This window comes from Cyphomyrmex costatus, unplaced genomic scaffold (genome assembly GCF_001594065.2).
Source record: "Cyphomyrmex costatus isolate MS0001 unplaced genomic scaffold, Ccosl1.0 scaffold97, whole genome shotgun sequence".
Taxonomy (NCBI): domain Eukaryota; kingdom Metazoa; phylum Arthropoda; class Insecta; order Hymenoptera; family Formicidae; genus Cyphomyrmex; species Cyphomyrmex costatus.
The window spans coordinates 1,953,541-1,978,588 of NW_017280561.1; the positions used below are offsets into that span (position 1 = coordinate 1,953,541).

A 25,048-nucleotide genomic window follows, 5' to 3' on the forward strand; every position below is an offset into this window, starting at 1 on the left:
AGAAGCGTGGCGTACCGCGGCTACCGCGAGTGGTAAAAGCATCGCACTGGGATGTGTCATCGCTCCCTGTACACACGTTGTTACAAGGCCCATCACACGTACTGTCACTCTCGTTGTGATTGCGTCACGAACGGACGTCGCCGTTGACGACGGCGACGGAATGCCACTCGTTGATCCCTTTGAACTCCGTGTCGGAACCGCACCGTTCTCGACCGCTTTCGCTCCAATGCTCCTCGGGGTCGATCAGGTTAACACGCTTGACACGTGGCGGAAGAACAGCATGCGAATTTCATCTTTCCCGCTGGTTCGCGTGGATTTCGCCGATATGTCAGGGTCGTATCGACCACTAACTGTGCACGATGTACACAGGGACCTGAGAAACGAGCTTCGGGATTCTTAGAGAATGTTCTGCGCAGCTTTTGACACAACTCTCCCGTAGAGATTCTATAAACCGAGTTTGATCACAAACGATTTTGTCAAAATTTTTATTTGTACTAAAAATAGTCCACTCGTATCTTTGTTAAAGTTTCTATTTTTAACATATCAAGTGTTAATTTAACGCAATGTTATTTGTTTGTTTTATGTTAAATTGACATTCAACATTTCTTAGATTAGTGTCAGAATAACAATTTATGATTGAACAAATAACATAAAAATAATACACTTTGAAATGTAAATTCCATGATAAGTAAATAAATTAAGATTCAATTTAACATGTTATGAATGTTAATGTTATAAAAAAAGTATGCTTCCACAGTTTGCTTACAAATTGTGTCAGTATTTTTATATTAATTTATTTACATAGTATTACCTTTTACCACATTCATGTCGTGTTAAATTAACGTAATTTGAGTGGACCGTTTGGGACATGTGAAGCGTGTTAAATTTAAAGCAAATTTTCCAACTGTAGCTTCCACGTACATATACTATCTCACTTTAATTTATGCTATCTCATTTTATAATCTTAATTAAAGTTAAAGTGTAATAGGGTAAATTAGAGTGAAATAGTCTGTGCAGAGAAAGAGAGAAAGACATACCTTTCTCTCTCGTAAAATTTTGATAAGATCTCGTGGTCAGACTCTGTTATAAGGTCTCTAGCTTTGGGTATATTCAAATTCCCACCCGAGAGCTCCCCAAGTATCATATTGTCTTTGTTTAACATTCATGTGAACAACGAGGATACCTGTGTAACATTCGAGTGAAAATTTGAACACATTATATAACCTTATCCGAAATCGCACGCGAATCAAGAAAGAGATTTCACCGTCGCCAAATTTATTGTTTATTTAACGTGAAATAAAAAATAAACCTTACTATAACGATTATCCGACGATATCTACGAAGACTTTTGTTGGAAAAATAGAAAAATGCCAAGTAAATTTATAAATTAGAATTTGTGACCAAAATGGAACGATCTATTCTTGGCGAACGCGTCTTGCTGTCGCAGCGAAACCAACACCGCGTCGCGTCAGTGGCGCGGAACGAGAATCGATTTATTACAGCGAAACAATCCGCGGATTCAGCGAAACAGTTTCCGAATGAGATTTCTTCTTCATCAAGCTTTTTCATTTGTTTACGGTCATTGTATATAACATTGACGAAATCCTCTGCGACAGCACAAAAACATGTCGCGGTAAATTGACGTTCCCGCGATCGATACTCGTTTCCTCCTACGCTACGAAAACGCGTTACGAGCGAAATTTTCCAAGAATCTTTTAAGCAGCCCTTAGACAATTAATATTATTGCCTAATAATATTATGCAATACTATTGGTTAACTATATTGAACTTTTAGACTGTTTTTTGAGTTGTTCGAAATATTATATTAATAATATCATACAAGAGAATTGTATAATAAAGTGATACTCTTACAAATGCTTGGATCATTTGTAAGATCAAGTAAATTGTAGCCAATATTGTCTAAGGACCGTTTTATCTTCTGTGGCCACTACACGTAAAAAAAATTTTATTCGTAACCGTAAGCACATCGACCAATCATAATCAAAAGTACAGTTTTACGTTTTAGAATACGCGATTATTGGTCGGTAGACTGAGAAAAAAAAATTACTAAATTTAAATAATATTTCTTTGAATAGTACTAAGTAAACATTTATTTACAGTAAAAATAAATATTTATTCAATAAATAATAATAGTTAAATCAAATTAATGCTTTTGTATCAAATTAATAATACATGTTTACATTTAATAAAATATTTAGTTAGAAATATTCAAACAAACATTTATTAAAATTTAGTTTTTTTTCAGTATATGCTTACAATCTTACGACCAAAACTTTTTTACGTGTGATGATCGTAAGGCCTCAGGAGGAAAAATCACGTTCCGCAGTGTTGAGAAACTCCGAGCGGTTCCGATCCCCGGAAGCCTCGATCCGCACCGTCGGTCCTCGACGTCCACAGCTCGCGCATACGACATTGCGTTCTTGTTTTTTCTTGTTCTTTGACACGCAGGGCGAATCGAACGAGACGAGGATACAGGTGGCCAACGAGCGAGCCCATCAGCTACTCAAGTAAGCGGCCGCACTCTCTGTCGACCATCCGCACCCCGTCGGCCGCCCACGAGCGTCACTACCATCACCCTCCACCACCACCACCACCACCAACAACAACAACACAACAGCGACAACATCAACACCAACAACAGTCAGTACAGTTACACTCGACAAGTCCACTCGATCGTTTTCTCGCGATTTATTTGTTAGAACGTTGTTTCTTTATTGTTCACGTTTACCGATACCTTTCGAGTTTGGTATCGTCGGAAACATGATATAATATACTTAATGAAAATACTTAACCCTAAACTTGACTGAATGGATTTCGTAAAGTTGTTAAAATTTTGTAATATTCTTTTTCGTTCGAAGTAAAGGACCGTATGAATCGCATCGTCATAAGCGTTTAAGAATTATTACGAAGATACGTAAAGAAGATTTGCGACCTCCTCTGATGTGGTCTTTCGAACATTTAGCGCAGTTTCTCTTCTAAAATATCATAGATATTAAATTAATAGCACGCCCCGCGAACGATGCGGCCGATGAAATTGACGAGAAAGAAAACTAAACACTGTCGTACTGGTGAGTATCTGCTGCATTTCTTTCGAATAACGTACTCTTGGATTTTCACTTCTTTATAGCTTTTGCAAGTTTAGGGTTAATATACGCCGAAACAGATTCACACATCACAGATTCGGAGATTGAGTTTGATTTTCGGCTTGACTTAAAGCGTGTAAGTGTGATTCCTGATTTAGCGTCGAAGACGTCCGATTTAATTTACGTCGAACTTCAATTTCGTTAGTCCCCGTTCTGCAACCGTAAATTAGATTTAATCTCCGAGACGGGCTTTTTGTCTTTACAATGGCAATCCGCCGACGAAGAGCTTCGATGATTCGAGGTGTCGGTGCCGCTAATCGGTCATCGAAGCTGGATTAAAAACCGATCTCTCTATCTTAAGATTGTCGGAGCAATCTCATACCGAATCACAACGAAGAAACCGATGGAATTTCTGTCTAGCGTGGCAAAAGCGTCGAATTTGTCGCGTAGTTTTAAAACGGAGCTGAAATCCAATCTCCGGTTCAGAAACGAAACAGCTTCGTTCTCTTTGCCGGCAGAGTTAGCGCGTTGAACGATATTGGAATTTAAATAACAAATAATAATATATATGTATATTATATATTACCTCTCGTTAGTCATACACATTACACGACACAAACCGGGAAGATTAACTGCACGAAAAGATGCAGCGATTAATTGAATTCTCTCGGTTGAATTGACTCTAGAGAGTCGGTATTGGAAACGCAAGAAACAAACGGAGAAAAAAAAAAGAGGAAGAAACATGATTATAGTACAAAAATTATTACACTTACCTTCCGTTAGGAAAAAGATTTCGAATACAATTTATTTATTTGTCTTATCATATATTACCGCTCTCCGCGATTATAACTTGCGCTTGAGGATCACACTCGAACGTGTCAGCGATACTGTCTACAAGCGGAAGAAGCAACACACTAATCTCCCTCTCCCTCGAATCTCCCCCGAAACGTAGGGGGTGGACCTCGCTGTTTCCCCCCCCTTGATCGACAAATGCGCGATTCTCGAGGTCGGGCTATCGAATAGCTTTAGCGAGGGTTTCGCAAATTTCGCCGGATGTTCGCGTGTGAAAGATACGCGGAGAGGTCGCGACGACACTTGGAGGAGGAAGGGAGTGGAATCGCGAGCGTGTGAAGGACGAGGGAGCAGAACGAGGTGGAAAGAAGAGGAAGGACAGGTGGAAGAAGAGGACTCACATAGCGAGATTACCGAAGCAACGAAGAGAACGCGTTCAGCCATATGATTATTAGGAGTCAGCTGAAGCTGTGTAGATAGAGCGAGGTCTTCTTTCGTCGTTTAAAAATAAAATAAAAAAAAACTCGACTCGCACTCGACAACGTAGAACATAGGTGTTACTTCCCCTTGCCCCCCCCCCCCCCCCCCCCCCCCCAAATCGCGCCGAGATCACAGTAAGGTTTAACTCCAAAGAAAGATTGTACATTACTGTATTTACACGAGGGCGACGTACCCACCTTGTTAAATTGTACGATGAGGAGTCGGTAGGGAAACATGACGCGGCTCGAGAATCGATATCCGTCGGTGATTCTGGGACGACCACCGTGATCCTGGGACGAATCTTCGTGAGCCTTATTAAAACAGCGAGATATCGAGAGAAGTCCTTGCGTAGTGAATTTCTTAGACAATTTTTAAAGGATATACAGCAAAGATCGTAATACTTATCAACAATTTTATAGTCCAACAATTTTAGTCTACCAATTCGCCACAAATTGCGAGATCCGAAGATTATCGAAGTCCTTGCACCTATTGCGACCTCTTGTTCTTTCTAGCGCGTTGCACTTTTCGAAATGTCGAGGGAACTGATCGATTTACAGTTCGAGGTAGAATGATAATTAATGATAATTAGCGTTCTGGTGACACCTATGGTTTCCGAATTGCGGAAGAAAGGGCACTTATGGGTAAAACAACCAACGGGTGTCGGTCTCGAGCGGCGCGGTCAGTAATGACCGAGCACAAATAACTGCATAGCCTTTTCGATTTCGCTTGTTCTTTGCTTTCTCTCGAAGAGGGAAATAAAACGCCCTTCGGACGCTTCGCCGGACGAACGTGTTACAAGAGGAGTGAAAGGATTTGTACGAATTTTGAGAATGAGAGAGAGATATGAAGAACGAAAAGTAAAAGTGCGTGTGAGAGTGAGAGAGAGAGAGAGAGAGAGAGAGAGAGAGAGAGAGAGAGAGAGAGAGAGAGTGTGGGGAGAGAGAGAGATTGTGCGACGCGAGATCATTAGGCCTATAGTGATCACTTAGGTTGAGAGAGATTTTAAATAATTATAAATAGATGTGGGTGTATGATGTATGTACACTCCCGTCTCTATAGCATTGTTCTTTAACGATGGATCCCTTGACCAGTCTCGAGACAACTCTTTTCGACGAAGATGTTCGATCGAGTCACCGATAACTTTCGAAAGACGTACGATATTGACAGTTGGAAAGTTGCCGATGAAGTTTCTTGATACACTCATCGAGGAGAAAACCGATAATGAAAAACTCTAGATCGGTCGGAGAATCCAACGTTAAAAATCAAGAGTGCCAGAAGCAGGACGGTTGATGTACATACGTCATTTATTTGCATATATAAATATATATATAAATATACATATATTTATGCATATGTATACATAGCCATGTAGGGAGCAAACGCGGTGAGCCCTTTCTTAAATAGCTGCAGATAGAAGAGAGTCGAGAGTTGCGAGAGAAGACTACTTGAAATGAGCGAGCGAGAGAGAGAGAGAGAGAGAGCGGAGAGTATCTTTATTACATATTATACATATTATTATATATATAAATAAATGAGTAAAAAATAGATATAAATATACGTATAAATATTATAAATATAATACGGGATCGGGCAATATTGTACTTGTTAAATTTCATCGTTACTGTTTATCACCGCCTATTGCGAGATTACGTACTTATTTTACGAATATTATCCTTCTCATCCCCCTACCCCTTTATCCCGACGATTAAGTCATATCGAGTTTGCAGGTCTATATATGTGATACATTTTAAACACCTACTCACACAAACGTACACATAAATAATGTATAGATACAGGCAATTAGGTAGATAGATCAGTAAGGATACGACGATTAAAGAAAAAAAAAAAAAAAACTAACGGAGTGAGGATGAGGTAAAGAAGTAAGAGTGCGTATGTGCGTTGCGAGAGTGAGTGAGAGAACGAGAGCGAAAGAGACATCTTACGCGAACGAGAGACTAACGAGAATAACGACGTGAGAGATGAAGAGCGCGTGAGGAACGGAGGAAATCCGGAATTTAAGATAAAAATCATGCTCTTTGTAAATGCGCAGAGTGTCCTGGAGCTGTCGAACGTGCTTGCCTCGGTATTGATCAGAATGGAGGAACGAAAACGCGTTTACTCTCAATAGTCTTACGTTTGAAGCAATTTTTAACATTTAAAATTATTTTATTTCAATGGCAATTTCTCTCGATGAATTTCGTCTCAAAGATAAGATGAAAAAACTTGTTTTGCACCAGAATTAGTCCTAGAGATTTAATAGTATTTAAAAAAATATTAGTATTCAATTATTTTGGATCAAGTTCATGTCAAGATCGAGTCTTAAATAACTCGTCGATAGACTAGTCGTTTTTGCTTCAGAATATCCAAGATATTCGTTCGCTTCGAGACACGTCAGGTAAAAATTCACGAGTCAATAATAACGCTGATTATCTGAAATTAGAACGAGACCTTCAGCCGGGGAGACAATCGACAGATCCGGAGGCACTTCGTATACCAACACGGAAACAATTTCCATATCTCCTAAGCGACAATTACGTACCTTGACATAGCTATTCGCATCGACAGTTAATGTTAAAGGAGATCGAAAGAGCTCCAAAGGAACTGCCGGCAATGTGATATGCTCAATAATGCGACTAGAGGCGTAAAACTTTTGGGAATCGATGCTGTGGCACGAGATCGAATCCAACTTTTACATCCGATCGGCGCCAGAATCTGCACAATTCAATTAGTAATACTTTTGTATTAATTAAACAATTATATTTTTATTTCTCTCAGTCATTGAGAATCGGCGAGACTTTGAAATTCACACATGAATCTGAAAAAAAGAGAAAAATTCGTAGCACTTTCTCCTCTTCGATCTTTGATCTTGCAGACTTCACGAAACGATAATAGATCCGGAGTAGTGATTGATTTTTTGCAATCGAGCCGTCGGGACTCGTTCCATCGATTGATTCCCGCTTCGGAAACGTGCGTGAAGGTGTGAACCACCTTCTCGTGTACTTATAGCGAAATACGAGTGCGAGAGACAAATGTATGTATGTACTTGGGACCACCGTGCAGACGTGCAAGGTGTCATGGAGGGCTATCTTCGAGGCATTCGTGTAATCCATATATACAGTAGAATGACGACGAATGTAAGACTGGCGAGGACGAGAATGAGGATCGCGGCGCATGGAAAATGCATTTGTAAATTGTAAAGTTATTGATGTAAGCAGGGAAAAAAACGGGACACGAGACCAGCTTCTCTCTTTTTAAAACCGATTATAATGTCGCTAGATGTTATTTACGATACCGTCGTATTAAAAAAAGGAAAAAAAAGAAGTTTTACTCCTCGGCAGTATCATTATAACAAATGCCTGTGTATTTTACTTCTTAGTAAATAATAAACCATTTAAGTATTGTACGTCGTTCCGATTCCATCACTCAATCTCCCGCGGGATTCATATCGTTTTATCTAAACCAAAAGAATGAGAAAAGATTTATCAACGATCTAATAGATAATTCTAAGAACTTCGGAATTCAATCACGTTATCAAAGATAAAACAGAATTTTACAGCGTAACAAGTCGTCTTTTGATAAGGATCCGCTTTCCTGTAACGATCTTATTAAACTTGAGTCTATGTGGAACGTGCATTTACAACAAAGAGATGTACATTTTGTGCGTTTTAATATCTAATCTAAGTAATATTACATTGCTGTTACCGTAACAATAACGGAATTATTCCGAAGAGATTTTGCAAGAAGAGTCTGAAAAGGAAAATGAGGCAACGACAACAATGAAATATTATGAATTTGTTATTTTTCAATTACCACTTACATTAGATTAACTCACTCATATCAGATAATAATAAAAACGTAAGCGTTTCAATGTGTAAATTAGAAAGATTCATTTTATAAATCGGGCTACAGGCACAATAAATGTGTTATTGTATAACTATCGTAACACAGAGAAAAATTATAAATATTCTTGTGGAAAGATAATTGATTAATGTACTTAACATAAAGGCATTTAATTTTACATTATGCATTTTCTTTTCTTCTTTTACATTCTTTTATAATAAAGAATAATCGCATTCCGCTGAATAATAGAAACGATTTAAATGGAAATCGCACTTCGAGAAAATATAGAAATATAAATCATAATACTTAAATTAAACGCGCAGACTTATAAGTTTTAAACAAAAATTTCATTTTAATGAAATCTAATTGGTATCCAATTTCTCAATGTGCACCAGCTTGGAAACTCTGTCTATCAGATGTGCCAGGTAAGTCTTGTAATTTATAGGTGCGACTGACAAACATACGTGTTTTATTCTCATTTCATCCTAAAAACGTAGAAATTATTAGAAAAAAAATAGAGTATTAAAAAGTAATTTAAAATAGAGAAAGAGCATTGAAAATAAGATAAAATTAGAATACGATTTATATGATGATAAAAAATAGAATGGACAGATACTGTTGTCAAAATTAAAAGACAGAAGGGGAATTTTATTAATATGATAAATTGTAGTGATTACCTGAAAAACTTCAGATTTCGCCCTTAACGTAAATATGTATCTCTTTAAGCTCGCCTCGCCAAATTTCTGCAAAAAAGCATCGTTATCGTTCTCCTTCAATTCTCCTAACTCTTGCGCCGACATTCCCAATATCTTTTCAGCATCTTCGCTAAAGGCAGTTATCCAGCGACTGCCAGTTGCATCCACTATATTCATCTGAAAATCATTACGATAATAAACCAGATATCAGAAAATACTTTCAAATATAATAAATAAGAAAGATGCAAAAGATAATACATACACTTGCCAGTAAGCGATACAGGAAATTTGGGTAGTCCTTGTTACATTTCTCGCATCTAAAGACTCCAGTAGATTGATCGATTAACTGAAATTTCACAGTAATTCACATTTAAGCTTGGAAATATGACCAATTTTTTTCTGTAAAATATCGCTATTTACCTTCTTCTTACAACTTTCTACGGGACACGCCTTGTAGACAGCATTTTCCACGCGGATTGTATTAATAGTCGCCACCACCGTAAACGTATCTACAAGATTCATTTTCTCCCCCAATCGAGCTTCGGTCGCCTCTTCAAAAGTGTACAATGGCGCATTAAAATCACCACCTCCACTTACTTTAGACAATGATTTTGCATTTTCTGAGTGGCCGACTGCGGTGTACCATCCGCGCAATCTGAAATATACATTGTAATACATTACATAAATAGGTCTGTTTACGTTGCTTGCACTTTTTGCACACAGTATCTTCGCTTTCTCTTTTTTAATGCACATGTATCTCTCATTTTAAGTTCAAAATTTTGTGGAAATTTCAAGCAACGCGAACAGACCTAATGGGCATGTTACTAACTTTTTTTATGTATAATTATATATTATATCTCCAAATAAAAATTAATAAAAAATCAACGTTAAAAATTACATACAAATAAAGCAATTTTCCTCTATATATATATAGTTATGATAAATTTTAATTATAATTAAAAAGTTAAATGTATTATCTTAATTGAGAAACAGTTTAAATGTACCTGTGTGCTTCAGGAAGATCAGGATCCTTTTCAAGTACAGAGGAATGTAAAAGGGACAAGTTCTTTCCACCATTAAATTCACCCACGCGCGCTCCCTTAATGGCTACGATTGGATTATTGGAACCATCAAAATCTTCAGCTTGCTTACCCCACAGTGTAAGGCATACCTAACGGAAAGTTCATTTATTTCTACTCAAAACAGCAAAATTTTAAAACCTACCGTCAATAAATTACTCACCATCGTACCGCTGTTATCGACAATATTCACATCTCTCTTTATGAGTTCTCGACCAGTAGATCGCTGTGTAATGTGTTGTACCTCGTTAAAGGATGTAACGACACCCAAGACATCTATCATAAAAACAAATCGTTATATCCATAATTTTCAAATTACATACAAATCCTATTTTTTCTTATATACAATAAAATATAAGATCATTATTTTTATTCTCTTGTATGTAGTAAAACTTTAATACAAACCAATTTTATCAATTGATACTTAAATAATTTTACATGAAAATGAATAACAAAATGTAAAGTAATATAAACATTAACAATATCACATTACCTATTATATTATCTTTTTCTATGTTTTCAATTTGACTTATGGAACGGAAGTCAAACTGTAACGTCGGAATATCATCGCTATTTTCGTGGCAAGGTATGATTTCCGTTTCGTTAGTCAAAGTCATCTCATAATCATTTTTCAATGTGCAAAATTTTTTGTTTGCTGCCTTTAGTGTACACCGTGAGATATAGTACACATTTCCAGTCTGCATAAATAAAACGATCAATAACATTTAATCTGTCGTAGATAAAAAATTATATATCATTTTAGTATATTTTAATGCGAAACATACCTCTATCATGTCGTAGAACTTCTCACACTGATCTCTAAATGCAGTGCATCGAATTTCGCCGCTTTCATCAATCAGATCCATGGAAAACAGCTTCCCTTCTCCACGAGAGTTGCTCCACGTTTTGATCGGAGACTTATTGGTCACACGAACCTTGATTACCCATCTAATCATATATTATTATTATTCTTTTTTCTTCAACATTGCATAAATATATAAAGTATATTTCGACATCTAGAAATAGGTCTGTTTTCTATACTTGAATTAGTACATTTTTAAAATTTCAAATAAAATAAATATTTGATATTTATTAAGGAGAGAATATTTTAATATGCAAAGTTTGATACAAGAATAAAAAACAGATCCATAGTTTATATAGAATCAAACTCTTACTTGTTTTGGTAAGGACTTAATGCTGCGATTGGTGTAGTACATATTTCAGAAGACATTTGATGATTTGAAGTAACATTTCTGGTTGAACCATCTGTTATAAACAAGAAAAATTTTGTATTACATATCAAAGTCACAAAAAAAAATCTAAGAGTTGATTCAATAATTTATTAAATATAATTACCACATATCAACAATATACTTACTATGAAAAGGAGCAATTGTAGCTTTAGGCACAGACATAGATGTAGTACACTCAGATTCTGACTTCATTTCTATATTAGTCGGATCACCTATTTTGTTTCCGACTTCATTGCCAGGAACCAACACTTCGATACCCAGTATCAGCATAACGCGTCTAACAAAATAAAATATGTTTAATGCTTGAATTATTTATATACTTGAATGTATAAAGAAAGTGAAACAATACTTTTCTTTGCCACTATTGTTCACTGAACTCATGTGATAATTGGTTATTTTGCAGATCGCATAATCATTTAAAATATTCTCTGTGATTAGATTATTCAATTGAGTAGCCAACATCGTGAATGAGTTTAACTTCTGTCCATCCGATATTAACAATCTGAATCGTTCAGTAGCAGAACCATCTTTATTAACATTTCTTGGCAGTTTCTTATAACCCTATGAAATTAAACACATTATTTAAGACTCTATATATGCTAAAAAGCTGTAAGATAGAATCCTTGCTACAACTAAAGCATCAGTATTTCATACAAGGTCTTAAACTTTTGTATACATGACTGGATAAGTCATGCTTTCTTTACTTAAAAAAAATATGTTTAAGTAAGAATCACACTCTTAATTATTTGTGTTAAAGTGATGAAAATTAATCTAAAATATAAATGATCCATTGTGTGTAATAAAAGTTAATTTTTGACACAATAAAAATGGCTAACACAATGACAGACACAAATCATGATACACATTACATCAGAGTATGACAAACTTTATAGAATAGAATTTATTATTACTTCAACTTATATGACAAACTTTATATTTCAATCTGTAATCCAAATAAAAGCGAGTGGAATAACGTCACTTAGCTAGCCTGGATGCTGCTGGCTATAAAAGTCACGCTTTTAAGATAAACAATTATATCCTCACCAATATTTGGAGCACTGGATTATGGACATCTATGCCTCGCATAATTTTCTGAAACGATTAAATTCTTATGTTATGCAATACAACGCAATAACTATACAGAAACTCCGAAAAATTTACCTCCACCGCTCCTTCGGTTAACTGATACATTATTGTCGATTGCGGTTTATTACTTTTTTGCGAAAGCCTTTTGTTTTGATGAGAAACTAAGGTGATCACGCACACTTGACTTCACCTTGTTGACCTTCTATTAGTTCTATTAATCTATTCTGTTATTTGCTAGTATTTCCCGCCGAATAGACGACATTGCCGACATCGCCGACATTGGTTGCGTTCAGAAAAACTAACAGTTTTGCACACACAATCGCTTTTAACAGATGCATTAGGGTGCAGTCCCATGGAGCGTATCACGGATTAGCGGATAGCCAATCACAGAATCGTTCTGTTAAGCCCATTCTACATTGGTCGTATCGTAGACGTCGCAGGTCACAAATTTGTTGCAACAGCCAATCCGATGTGTGTTTTTCAATTAGAAGTCTCACGACGCTTTCGATGCTACGATACGACCATGGACACAGCGCTTAATATACACGTGCGTCGTCGCCGGAAGCCGTTTCTGCACTCTCTGCTGCTGCTCTTTGCCCGCGCACCGGAAACCTGGTACAGTCCGCCGTGACGCAATCGTTTCCCTCGTGTCGGACGCCGTACTCCGTAGTTGGCCGCAGTTCTTCGTACTCATCTCGTTTTATCGCGTAGTTTTCTGCCGTTAATTTGCTTCCAACATGAACGGTATCGTAAGAAGCGCGTTTCGCGCCACGGCACTTCGCGGCATGCTGTCGTCCTCGTGCGGCAGCAACAGCAGCGGCCAACCCGCCAGGGCTCTGTGGAACGTGTGTGGTCGCCGGCAGAGTGCCGAGATCACGCCTCTCATTTCCACGCCTGAACTGCATGATCTTCGCGCTCAAAGATGCTACAGCACGTCGCATACCAAAGGTATCGACCTGTCGACGAAGGTATCGTGTCGAATAGACCACGTTGATTGTCTCCGTGGCCGGCATCGCATGGTTTCCCTGTTTAGAAAAACATGTTCAACTCCGATACGAAAATGTTTTAAGCTCTAATCGTCACTTGAAACGTCCTCTTTCTTTTCTATTAAATAGCGATTCTCTAAGTTTTCTCAATTTTCATGACTGTAGGCTGATGCAATTGAAAAATTTATTAGATATGTGTCTCAGCAAACTTTTCATACTTTTCACCTCTTTTTTTTTATCTAATGTATAGTTTAATTATGATAGTGTGTGTGTGTGTGTGTGTGTGTGAGAGAGAGAGAGAGAGAGAGAGAATAATATATGCAGTGCTACAAAAAACAAACTTAAAGTCTTATAATTTATAAAAAAAAAGATGTTAATTGATTTTTCTTTTTCTGAGTACACAGACTTCTCACATCATTATTTAAATTCGTTTAATTTTACTTTATCCGTTGTATAATTCGATATCTTTTATTGTCTAAAACAATAAGAATATTATTGTACTGTACATTTGAAACTCAACAAATAAATCTAAAATTATACCAACAAACCAGCTTTTTCGTTCAGCATGCAGAAATATATAATTTTATATAATTCTGTTTATTTTTTTTAATTATATGTTTTTTTTTATTAGCGGAAAAGGAATTAGTGGAATTTCTAGCTGAGGAGATAGTAGCTGAAAAGAAGGCACAGAAGTTGAAGATGATACCAACAACATTAAATGGCTTTTCTGTGTCTCTCAATGGTGCCGAAGTCAATCTTGAAAAGAAAGATGGCATTGATAAGTAAGAGAATTTTATTATATTGATGTATGGATTTAAAGTGTTAATTAATGATGTATCTGACTTATGATATTCTTTTCCAGTATCCATATTTCATTTAATGTAAACCATACGGTAGATGCAGACACTGAATCAGAAATGAATCCTAATAGTGATAATGTAGACATAGGTGAAATGAAGAGCAAGCCGAACTTTACAGTAGACATAGTGAGAGGCAATCAGACTTTAGGTTTTTCGTGTTCTTTTAATAACCAAGCTGGTGCATCAGGTGCCGATGATAATTATAGTAAGTATATTTGCAATAAGTAAGCAATATGCCTTAGATTGCTTGTTTATATTATTTTAAATATTAATTTCTTTGCAGATGACATATTTGGCATTGATGAAATCACACTGTACGAAGGTAACCACAATGATAAGGTGTATTCCGTGGCTGGTGAAATCATTGATGGAGTAAGTATGATTTTTGAAGGCATAAGGAATTGTTATCCTGTCTCTATATCTCTGTGATTATTTAAAGTGAAAATTGATACAACTAAATAATTAAATATGCTAGAAATAATTTTTACTCATATTAAAAAATATTAAAAACTTAAAAGCTGATATATATTTGGGTTTTAAAGTTATCTGTGCTTTTAGGTATTGCTTTGAGATATACTTTAAAGAGCCTTCTAATATATATTATTTATATGTTAATTATTACTTTAAAGTTTTGAATAAAAAAATTTAAAAAATATATTTATAATGCATAAAGATCAAATATATCTCCAAAGTGTTGAGTTCAAGTAGCTTATATTAAGGTTGCTTGATTATTTATCTTTGGAAAATCATTAACATTCTTATAAAATTAATTCATGATCTTCTGTCATGTGTTCATTGAAATAAGAATGTGACATTTTTTTCTACCTCTTCTGTTGATGTTTTCTTAATTCTCTCTTCTTCAAATTTGAATTTCTATAACCAAGACATGAAATAATTCTGCATAAATTAGATTAACTTTTTTATTACGTATTAGATAAATCAGATATTAAATTAAATACTTTTTATTTATTTTTCAGTATCTGTACGATCTACTGATGAACTATCTTGAGGAGAAAGGTATCTCAAACGAATTTGCAGAGAAACTGATCGAGTTGAGCACATGCTATGAACATACAGCCTACGTCAGCTTATTGGAAGGCTTATCAAAGTTCACATCTGGAAAATGATTCTAGGAATTAAAGTATTAAGATTATCTGCGATTCTCTCATATAACAATGTAGTTCGTAAGAATTGTTAATAAAATTATGTGCTGATGCGTATTTTTATTGATTAATTTCAAAGACATTCAAATAAAATGGATATATTAGAATCACAACAATTTAATTTTTGTTTTATTATGTAAAAAGAAAATATTCCTTGTTGTAAATAAATTAAATCTGTATTAAAAAAATGAGAACTAGAATTTTTGTCTCCTATATATTTTACCAGACTTTAAATATCGTCATTAAGATGATTTCCTGAATTTTTATTTCCTTTCTACTTTATTGTTTTATTGTGCTGTGCAGACTAAAAGTGTTTAATATTTATAGAATAAATTAATTTGTTTTTAATGCTTTGTTATACTCTCGGATGCTTAGTTTCTCTTTTTTTTTATTCAATACATTTATTCTCGCTTGCTCGCACGCTTTGTCTCAAATCTCGGATAAGATGCGTCAAACAATGAGAAAAGAAGATTTATTCATATAGATAAACGTTGAAGAAAAGTGATGCAAAAAAAGAAAGGCAGGAAGACAGAAAGGAAGGGGGTCAGCAATCCCACGATTCGTCACTGATACGGATCGCAGGCAGCGGGATGGTAAAGATGGACCAAAATGGACGCAATTGGATGAGGAGAGACTTGGGGAGACTCGTGGACACGGCGATGGCGTAGGTAGTTATCCGCCAAGTGCAAAGTCCTCGCGACCTTCGTCGTCGCCCTCGCCTTCGCGTGAGTCCTCGTCCTGAGAATGTCGTGCCGCAATCCCGACAACCTCATGATGAATACGAGCGACGACGAGAGCTTCGACTACCTGTTCAAAATCGTCCTAATCGGCGACTGCGGCACGGGCAAGACCTGCGTGGTGCAGCGCTTCAGGTCCGGAACATTTGTTGAACGCCACGGCAACACCATCGGCGTCGATTTCACCATGAAGACCGTGCTCATAGACGGCAAAAGGGTGAAGGTACGCCGTACTCCAGAGATGCGCATTCGCATCAAGCTTGAAGCTTAACCTATGCTCCGTTCGCATTATCAACACAGAAGTCTTCTCTTAGAAGTCTGCTGTGGTTATCAGCACTCCTCAGTACTCTGTGTTATATTATGCTTTTTTTTTTGCTGTACTGGATTATACTAGAATTTTCTTGATCTCTTTTGTCAAATTTCAAACATATTTTACTTTAAATATAAAAAGTATGTAATAGTTCAGCTCTGTAAAAAAACAGGCCTAATAAAATGGACTAACAATAAATGTATTTCATGACTCTGATTTCAATAGAAAAAGGAGAGAAAATGTGATAAAAGTAGAGCTAAAAGATAGAAAAAAAATTTGTAATTAGTAAAAAAAATTAAACGTAAACAAGACTTATTAACAGACTGATATGTCATCTGTGTCTGGATCATACATATTAAACTTTTACATCTGATAAATTCTTATACAATTCAAAAGAGTAACATAAATCTGTTTTAATTCATTGATTATGATTATTAATATAGATAGTGGTTATTAATATTTAAAATCATAATGAAGCTCTTTTTCTATTATTGACAGTTACAAATATGGGATACTGCAGGGCAGGAAAGGTTTCGAACAATAACTCAGAGTTACTATAGATCTGCAAATGGAGTAATTGTAGGTATGTAACTAACAGTGAATCCTTATATTTCTCATCAGCATGCAATAGATTGTTGTTTACTAACATGTATTATACTATTATTATTAATTTAAAGAATAATTAACAAATTAGTTTAATAAAAAAATTAATAGGAATTATACTGTGTTTTTCTGTGTATAATTTATATTATCTGAAAAATTATACACGGAATCATTCTAATAAACGATATGATTATTTTAGTTTACGATATTACAAAGCGATCGACGTTCTTAAGTTTACAACGTTGGGTAGAAGAAGTCCGGAGGTACTCATCGTCGCATGTGTTACTGGTATTAGTAGGTACGATCATTTTATGTACATACATTATAATAATTATCATGCCATAATAATGTTGCATTACACAATGATTCAATTTTCATATATTTTTACTTTGCAGGTAATAAATGTGATTTGGAGGATCTACGCGAGGTGAAGAAAGTAGAAGCTGAAGCTTTATGCCAATATCTGCCCGAAGTTTTGCACGTAGTGGAGACCTCAGCCAAAGATAATACAAATATAGATTCCATCTTTTTTTATCTGGCATCGGAACTTAAGGTAAACCCATTTTTTATTTTGCGCAAAAAATACATAATTTAAGAATTAAATGCATTATTTGTTTTTAGAGACGACACGATAATCGCCAGATTAGTGCGAGCGAGGAGGAAGTAGTGAAGCTAGGTGTCGGTCGAAATCTATCTTCTTGTTCGGGCTGTTCTTATAAAATATTTTAAATTATTTGATATTTATTGATGCGCTGGATGACTGAAATTTTTTTGAACCGAGCGTCCAGTGATAAGATAAAAGGCAATCGACGAATGTGATATCGCACGATTTCGTCTGCACCACATTTTAATGTTACTATTCTTGAAATGATAATTGAAAAATTAGAAATTAATATGCTGTTAAGGATTTCTCTAAAACATCGTGTGAACTTATCAGCTTTTTAAAAAAATTTCACTGCCCTTTATCTTACTATAGCCCGATAAACAAAGAAGACCAGTGTACACGACCAGTGTAATTCTATCGATGCAGCAGAAAGATGTTCAGGTGCTAAATTCAAGATATTATTTTTCTATTCTCATAGATTGGAACAGTAGCTATCTAATCTCGAAAAACATGAATCTCGCGATAAAGATCTAATTTCTAGAGTAAAAGATAGTTTCTATTCTGAAAGCTCGCTGTTCCGGGAAGAGCACATATGTATATTTTTATATGCGATTTAACAAAACGTACAAATTTACACTTACTTGTGTACACGTATTGACATTTTACTCAATATTGCGATAACCTGAAGAGTGGTACTCTTTTTGGAGTATCTAGTGCCTTAAAATATCACCCTGAACGCATAGATATTCGTGAAGTGTAATCGAGACGTTTGCAGGAGATTTAATTGCGAGTGGTAACTTAATGTATTTCTTTTTTTATTTATTTTATTTATTTGCACGTACAAACGTTGTTACGGCGAATGTGAAGTTTAGCCTCTCAATCGCCAAGCACCTATTAGAAGCTGTAAATACTAATCCACAGTCGCGTTCTCATTGTGCATTTTGCGTTAAAAGCGATCTTCTAATACTTGATCTTTGTTAATTTTAATAATTATACAATTAAATAATTCGGACATAATTCAAACAATTCATATAATAATTTAGATTCGCATTTAGAGGCGCAATGGGAATGCGAACAGGTATGTAGAATGCGTTTCGTTTAATTAAACGCTATTGTTATTTGTGAGATATAAAGAATTTCTATATTACTGCTTATGTATAAATCATAATATATTTTTTTTTACTTATGTTGCGTGTATTCTCTCGAAATAGTCGTTGCGAATGCAAATCATGTTTTTGATAAGAGATATTAAAACCTCAAAGTAAGATACGTAATAACCCAGACAATATATTCAATTAAAGTGTTCTCGTAATTAATCTTAGATCTGTACTGAACTATAATTGCATCTCGGTGCATCTTTCAAATAAAAAAAATATTTTTTAACATAAATAAATAATGAAGAAAATATTCGGCCGAAGCGAATCAAAGTGAATAAAAAATCTTGTTAGACATGAAAAGAATATACATATCCGTTGTTAATAAATATAATTACAAATGAAACTGTCTGATCTGTGTGCGAAGAAAAAATATTATACGAAATATAAATTTATATATTGGAGCTTAAATATCACAATTGTGCGCCGAAATAATACGCAAAATAATATTGTTACATATAATTGATCAAATGTTTCAAAATTGTGTACGCAAGAATTTAGAAGCTTGTTATAAAATAAATTCTACTTGTATTCTATCGAGAATAAAATTTGATATTTTATCTTCTTTTCGTTAAAAACTTACGAAATTTTTGAAACACTTGATTAATTTTATAAGCAATTGTATCATACGAGAAGTAATTGACAATATTTATTATACTGTATGTGTTTGTAGACAGTTAAAAAATATATATTTTTCTTTAAATACATTATGTTTAGTATAATGGTTTTGTCATTTAACACGGTTTTATGTATTGTTATTTGATACATTTGAGATGCTGAATGATAATAAAATTCGTTAATTTATTATAGACTTCTTACACGCATAAAGAAACATAATTTCTTTAGCTTCGCATAAATGTATATTGATTCCAAAGATAATTTATTCTATACTAAATATAAATGACAATTTTATAACTATTGAAATAACTGTTGAAAAAACTGTTTTCTTCCGACAAATTTAATTATGTAAATATTTATTCAACATTATTATTCGATTTATGTGGAATTGTATGAAAATTATGCACGATTGTTGATTTTAATGTGAATGACTACGACGTAAGTGTATATGAATAGCATATACATACATTAACATTAAAAGGTCACAAAATGCTAGTTCGTTAACTAATTTTTTATTGCATCAAAATAATATTGCAGATTTAACAGCTGTATTAAACAAAATGAAGCGAGGTAGAAAAGACAATTCTAGTTGACAACGTAATTCAATTCAACATTATATAAACATCTAAAACTAACCATAAATTTACAAAGAATCATTTGAAATTAAATCTTAAATATCACAAATATTTTGTTGCTTGTACGTTATCGCATATTGAAAGATTTGGACAAATAGTATTAGCATAAATGTATAAACATTTTCTTTTTATTCTTGTACAAAAATCTTACGTAAGGCACTTTTTAATGCTATTTTTACATAGGTAAATAGGTCTGTTCACGTGGCTTAAATCTTACAAAATATATTGCATTTAAAATTAGATGTATTTGGAAATTGAAGAACGAGAAAGCGGAGTTTCTGAACGCACAAAGTGCCAGCAACGCGAACAGATCTAATATTTAATGTCGTTGTTAAATTTATGTAAATGTAAACAAGCTACCAACGATAATAGTTAAATTTCGGCGAATTATAGATATATTTGAAAACATTTTTAATTGACACAATGTAAGGAGAGAACGACGTTGCAAAATAGTTATATTTTATTTTACAAATCAACAAAGAAGTTATAATAATTTCGAGCCAAATAGTTCCTTTCTATCAAAATATTTTCTGTTAAAATCACGTAAGTGCCTAAGATTCTTACCTCTGCCTGATACTTGTTCTACATGATGTAATATAATATATATATATATATAAATTTTCTTTGTTAATTATATTTCTTAAAAAATTATATGATTATCAATTGTTACAATCGTTGTTACATTTCAAAATCATATTAAAGAATATGTTGGTGAATATTTTATGCGATAAGAAATAATATATTAACGTATATCGAGACGAAAAATAATCAAAAAAGACTGATTTGGGGCGATTTCTTAATACGAACACGCCTCATTCGATGATAAATAAACTTGATATTAATAGAGTACGTTATCAATATAATATAACTTTATATATAATTGTTAACAAAAATTTATAATCAAGTAGAACCTCGAACCTTTTATTTTATATATATATATGTATATATTTCTCTCTTTATAGAATAAAATTGGCTATAAACAATCCTAAACCTTGAAATCTAACTCTCATACTCTCTTGTAAGTCCTCCTGTACTGTTCATCTACTTGTGTTAAGTAGTATGTGCCCGGAAACATGTCGTTTATACTACTCTGCGGAGTGAATGGCACAACATGGCAATTCCGTTCTCTTGCCGCCAGAACTTCGGTGTACTCCTTCGGAGAAACACAATGACGTCCTTCTAACTGCGACTTGACGTAGGAAAGAGCGCTGATGATTTTCGACAAGCCAGAACCTTCGCGCGTGTCCCTCGCTATCGTCAACGAGTACAAACTGGAGCAGAGGCCCGAGCCGTAGGAAAATACGCCGACCTTGTTACCTGCCAATTCATTTATCGGCTTTGATATAAGTAATGACACTAAACCGGAGTACACCGATGGTGTATACATGTTTCCAACTTGATTCGCTATTAGTAAGCTGGGCTGAGTTTTTTGCTCGAAGTCCGCCTTGCTCAGTTGCATGAACGTCTTCTCGATGTCCTGACTGAAGTAAGTGTCCTCGAGCTTGGCAGTGCGGAACTTCAATGCGTCCTTGTAACCATCGGGAATCTGATTCTCCGGCGTGTTAAGGAAATCGATAAAGGCCAGCCTCGCGAACGATTTCCGCACGAGTTTGCAGTATGGTGAATGAAAGAGTATCGCGTCAAAGTTGGTCAAAGTGACGGGGCTTTCACAGGGCTTACTCGTCTTGACTTTTTCACAGTACAGCTGATAGCAGTTATCCAGAGCGCTGAGGTAGCATTGGATCGACAGCTTGCCGTCTACCATGGGATATTCGGAGCGCATGTTTGGCTTGTAAAAATCGTAGGCGTGCCTCATGCAGGACGCTCGGAGGCCACGGTCGAACACGAGTGGTGCATCCGGACCTACCAGGATGGCTATCGCGCCCGCACCGCCCGTAGGCCTAGCGCTGCCCGTGGAGTATACCGCGCTGTCAGCTGCAACGACGAGGGCAAATCTGCCGTCCCAGGCGCTGCTCTCCACCCACGCGATGGCGTTGAAGAGCGCGGCGGTGCCGCCGTAGCAGGCGTTGGTGGTATCCGCGCCCTCGATGTCGGTGCAACCGTGTGGCTCGAACAGCTGCATCAGCACGGTTTTCACCGACTTGCTCTTGTCGAGGATGGTCTCGGTGCCCACCTCCAAGCGGCCGATGTCCTGCGGCTTGATTTTATAACGCTCCAGCAGCCGGGAGGTAACGGTGAGGCACAGCGAGTTGATGTCCTCGCGATCGTTACAGAAACCCATTCGCGACTGGCCCAGGCCGATCGTGTACTTGCCCGCCGACACGCCGTCGTACGCCTCCAGCTCCGTCTGCTCCACGTACTGCGCCGGGAAGTAGACCTCTAAAGCCCGGATGCCGACATCCTTTGGCCACATCTTTGTCGAGTCGTGGGACGTTCTTTCCTTTTCAAGAATGCTCTTCCTCTCTTTCTCTTTTTCCCGCGGGGTCTATACAGTCAGCCTGACAACGCTCGAGCCTGCCACAGCCTGCCTGTTGATTGATTGATTCTGATTAATCGCTGTGTTATTCTCTCTCGCGTGATACGCAAATACCTGACCCTATTGAACTTACCACAATATAGCAGTCGCGTAGCCGCACGCGACGCGCTTCCGCGATGACTCTGGTGGAGTAACTGTCCAGCGTTCGCCGATACAACGATGATGATGACAAGTCGTTATGAGTCGAGGCAACACACACGTATACGCACACCCGCTTGTCCTCGGCTGAATTCAGGTTAGAAGTGAAACTCCGCTCGGCTCGGTGAAAATCCCGGTCGTCGCGTCGCTTTCGATTGCGTGCTTCGAAGCCCGCGCGTCGTACCTTCGTTTCGTTAAGTCGGCCGGTCAGCGGCTCGCTCGCTCGCTCACTTCCTTGAACTCTCGGCTTCCGCACCTCACGTGCTTTCTGCTGGGGTCGACGGAAAATGCTCGCGCGCGGCCAGGCTCTCGCGAGAGTCGCGAGCAAATGTACACGCGGCGCTCACGCGGCGGCATATAATAATTGCACCGCCGGCGCCCGCCGTTGCCGCCGCCGCCATCGGCCGCCGAACTTGGACTCCGGAGGTGGGGGAGGACAAAGGTCTCTCCGGGATTGGTCGGGATTAGAACTCGCGACGTCCCTATACATAATTAATACCCGTATTCAAACGAAGCCTTATAAACAAAATTTCCTTCCATTTTTATTTTTGAACCACTAATTATTTTATTCTTCGAATTTTAGTCGTATTTATTGGCTGTTGAGCATCTGAAGATAAATTTAAGGAGAAGCTTATGTATATAATGTTTGACTATGAATACGCGAACATAATCTTTGCTTCCTTAAAGTGACCTTACACGCTCAATAATATTATCAGTATAAATAAATATTAGTAATAATCATTGAGTAACAAAGGCTCGGAAATAAATAAATGTAGATATGTATAAGTTGATGAATATACCGTTTCTTTACGAACCGACACAGGTTATTGATGTGTGCAAACAATTTAAATAAAACGCATAACTCTCGACTTTGAAATAAAAAATTGTTTGCACACCAATAATCTGTGTCGGTTCGTAAAAAAGGCATTCATCAATTTATATTCAAATATTGATAACATTATTGGTCGTGTTCTTTTAGTTATAGTATTGATGGATTCATGTCACAGCATGTTACAGTGCTATTATTTCAATATACGTATATAAAATAAATGTAAAATATATTGTGAACAATACTGATATTGTGTAAGGTTCTAAAAATATTAAAAATATTGATGCGTACTGTCTGATCACTAAATTCATCAATGTTACCGATTAGTATTTTATTGTCCGTGTCAGAGTGACCTTAATTTAGGATGGAAAAACAGAGTCTTGAATAAAACGCATAACATGCATGAGAAAACGAAATAATGAAAATCTTTGATTTCCTTTCTTTCCACGAAATAAAAGACTCTGATTGGTTAACTTCTTGTGCGTTATGCAAGAATCTGTGCTCTCTATTCAAGCCTCGAATGTAATCACTTTTAATATATTCAATAGAGGATTCGCAAGAAGTATATAGCAAAATGTTATATGTATTTTTAATATAAATGAGATGCTTAATCACAATTTTAATATTGCAAAAACAATCTTTTAACATTGCATAAATAAATAATTCAATTTATACAAAGAACTCTCAAGTATAAAAAACATACCCAGTGAAAAATGACAATGGAAATGATGTCGAATTGACATCAATTCGATGTCGATTCCATTATCATACACTGGGTTAGATTTTATTATATTATTCTTTCTTGTATTAAAATAATTCAAAATAAAATGTTTTATGAATTATATATTTAAATATATAAAATACTTTTTCAGTGTAATAATTCAAGTTCATATTTGATCTTAAAAGAAATATTTTACTTGCGGCTTTCTCAAATATTATTTTCTCATTTATTCACGCGTCTAATAAAATTGGCAATATTTTTTTTAGAAATCTTTACAAAAATGCTGCCATAATTTTACCGTTTCCATGCATAGATTAGATTAGACGCTGATACGTCACTGCTAGTGGAACTCGCAAATTTCGCGGAGACTTCGGGGTCTCGCAAGTTTGCATGACAATTTATCGTTGGCAAATTACGACGTTCACAAACGGCTGACAATAGGTGGAATGCGAATTTGCGGGACAAAGTATGTACCATATACATTCCGGACGAATACTCATGAACAGTTTCACGTTCTATTCCCTATAATAAGTCCCCGACGGACAGATATTGGACTGGATCAGCAGGTTACGAGGTCATGATAACAATATAAGATTCTCTGCAAGAATTAAATATTAGGAATAGAATTTAAAGAAAAAACTAGGGAGATTAAACGTGACTCGTACAACCGATAACATAAATAAAAAATAGAATCTTATTCGTATCTATATTATGTACGTTACGTTTCATCTCTATTTTTAATTTTTAGGAAATAATAAAATAATTAGGAAATAGAGATTAAACGTCTCACATATATTTTCCAAACGTACCTAAGAAAAAAATATAGAGATTATCTCTCAGAGAACTGTGTCTATAAGGCATATAA

The 25,048-nt window shown here is 35.8% G+C and overlaps 5 protein-coding genes across 9 annotated transcripts in view; 3 read left to right on the plus strand and 2 right to left on the minus strand.

Annotated features, from left to right (window-relative positions):
• The window catches only part of Snap25 (Synaptosomal-associated protein 25kDa), a 47,015-nt gene extending 42,545 nt beyond the window's left edge, over window positions 1–4,470 (plus strand). For all 5 annotated transcript variants that reach the window (XM_018550347.1, XM_018550345.1, XM_018550348.1 and 2 more), the window contains exon 7: window positions 2,469–4,470. In XM_018550347.1, the coding sequence (XP_018405849.1) occupies window positions 2,469–2,531 (63 nt within the window). In that variant the 3' untranslated portion in view covers window positions 2,532–4,470. The remainder of the gene's footprint in view (window positions 1–2,468) is intronic.
• A 4,067-nt stretch (window positions 4,471–8,537) lies between these two features.
• RpA-70 (replication protein A 70) lies at window positions 8,538–12,604 on the minus strand. Its single transcript, XM_018550274.1, has 13 exons — window positions 12,404–12,604; window positions 12,287–12,334; window positions 11,592–11,803; window positions 11,368–11,519; window positions 11,165–11,255; window positions 10,775–10,937; window positions 10,483–10,687; window positions 10,153–10,265; window positions 9,915–10,081; window positions 9,331–9,565; window positions 9,173–9,256; window positions 8,893–9,087; window positions 8,538–8,700 (listed from the first exon to the last, which is right to left on the minus strand). The coding sequence occupies exons 1-13, from the start codon at window positions 12,431–12,433 to the stop codon at window positions 8,578–8,580; spliced, it is 1,818 nt and encodes a 605-aa protein (XP_018405776.1). The 5' UTR covers window positions 12,434–12,604; the 3' UTR covers window positions 8,538–8,577.
• Window positions 12,605–12,960: 356 nt separating this feature from the next.
• Window positions 12,961–15,410, plus strand: P32 (complement C1q binding protein P32). The gene is made up of 5 exons (XM_018550320.1): window positions 12,961–13,276; window positions 13,946–14,096; window positions 14,177–14,379; window positions 14,458–14,546; window positions 15,152–15,410. Exons 1-5 carry the CDS (start codon window positions 13,066–13,068, stop codon window positions 15,299–15,301), a joined length of 804 nt encoding a protein of 267 aa, XP_018405822.1. The 5' UTR covers window positions 12,961–13,065; the 3' UTR covers window positions 15,302–15,410.
• Window positions 15,411–15,937: 527 nt separating this feature from the next.
• Rab19 (RAS oncogene family member Rab19) lies at window positions 15,938–18,896 on the plus strand. Its single transcript, XM_018550273.1, has 5 exons — window positions 15,938–16,297; window positions 16,883–16,967; window positions 17,187–17,285; window positions 17,383–17,540; window positions 17,609–18,896. Exons 1-5 carry the CDS (start codon window positions 16,082–16,084, stop codon window positions 17,714–17,716), a joined length of 666 nt encoding a protein of 221 aa, XP_018405775.1. The 5' UTR covers window positions 15,938–16,081; the 3' UTR covers window positions 17,717–18,896.
• A 2,057-nt stretch (window positions 18,897–20,953) lies between these two features.
• Window positions 20,954–22,947, minus strand: Hmgs (hydroxymethylglutaryl-CoA synthase). Its single transcript, XM_018550262.1, has 2 exons — window positions 22,569–22,947; window positions 20,954–22,487 (listed from the first exon to the last, which is right to left on the minus strand). Exon 2 carries the CDS (start codon window positions 22,370–22,372, stop codon window positions 21,005–21,007), a length of 1,368 nt encoding a protein of 455 aa, XP_018405764.1. The 5' UTR covers window positions 22,373–22,487; window positions 22,569–22,947; the 3' UTR covers window positions 20,954–21,004.
• Window positions 22,948–25,048: the final 2,101 nt, after the last annotated feature.

What these genes read in the sequence shown, in the direction of transcription:
- RpA-70 (XM_018550274.1), bottom strand. Translation starts at nt 12,433, where the DNA reads ATGTATCAGTTAACCGAAGGAGCGGTGGAG. An exon ending in AGAAAAAGATAATATAATAG is followed by an intron (nt 10,266 to 10,482) that starts GTAATGTGATAT and finishes TTTTTATGATAG; the next exon opens with ATGTCTTGGGTGTCGTTACA. An exon ending in TAGAAAGTTGTAAGAAGAAG is followed by an intron (nt 9,257 to 9,330) that starts GTAAATAGCGAT and finishes GTGAAATTTCAG; the next exon opens with TTAATCGATCAATCTACTGG.
- P32 (XM_018550320.1), top strand. Translation starts at nt 13,066, where the DNA reads ATGAACGGTATCGTAAGAAGCGCGTTTCGCGCCACGGCACTTCGCGGC. An exon ending in AGGTGCCGATGATAATTATA is followed by an intron (nt 14,380 to 14,457) that starts GTAAGTATATTT and finishes ATTTCTTTGCAG; the next exon opens with ATGACATATTTGGCATTGAT. An exon ending in CTGGTGAAATCATTGATGGA is followed by an intron (nt 14,547 to 15,151) that starts GTAAGTATGATT and finishes TTTATTTTTCAG; the next exon opens with TATCTGTACGATCTACTGAT.
- Hmgs (XM_018550262.1), bottom strand. Translation starts at nt 22,372, where the DNA reads ATGTGGCCAAAGGATGTCGGCATCCGGGCTTTAGAGGTCTACTTCCCG.
- Rab19 (XM_018550273.1), top strand. Translation starts at nt 16,082, where the DNA reads ATGTCGTGCCGCAATCCCGACAACCTCATGATGAATACGAGCGACGAC. An exon ending in TAGACGGCAAAAGGGTGAAG is followed by an intron (nt 16,298 to 16,882) that starts GTACGCCGTACT and finishes TATTATTGACAG; the next exon opens with TTACAAATATGGGATACTGC. An exon ending in TGTGTTACTGGTATTAGTAG is followed by an intron (nt 17,286 to 17,382) that starts GTACGATCATTT and finishes TTTACTTTGCAG; the next exon opens with GTAATAAATGTGATTTGGAG.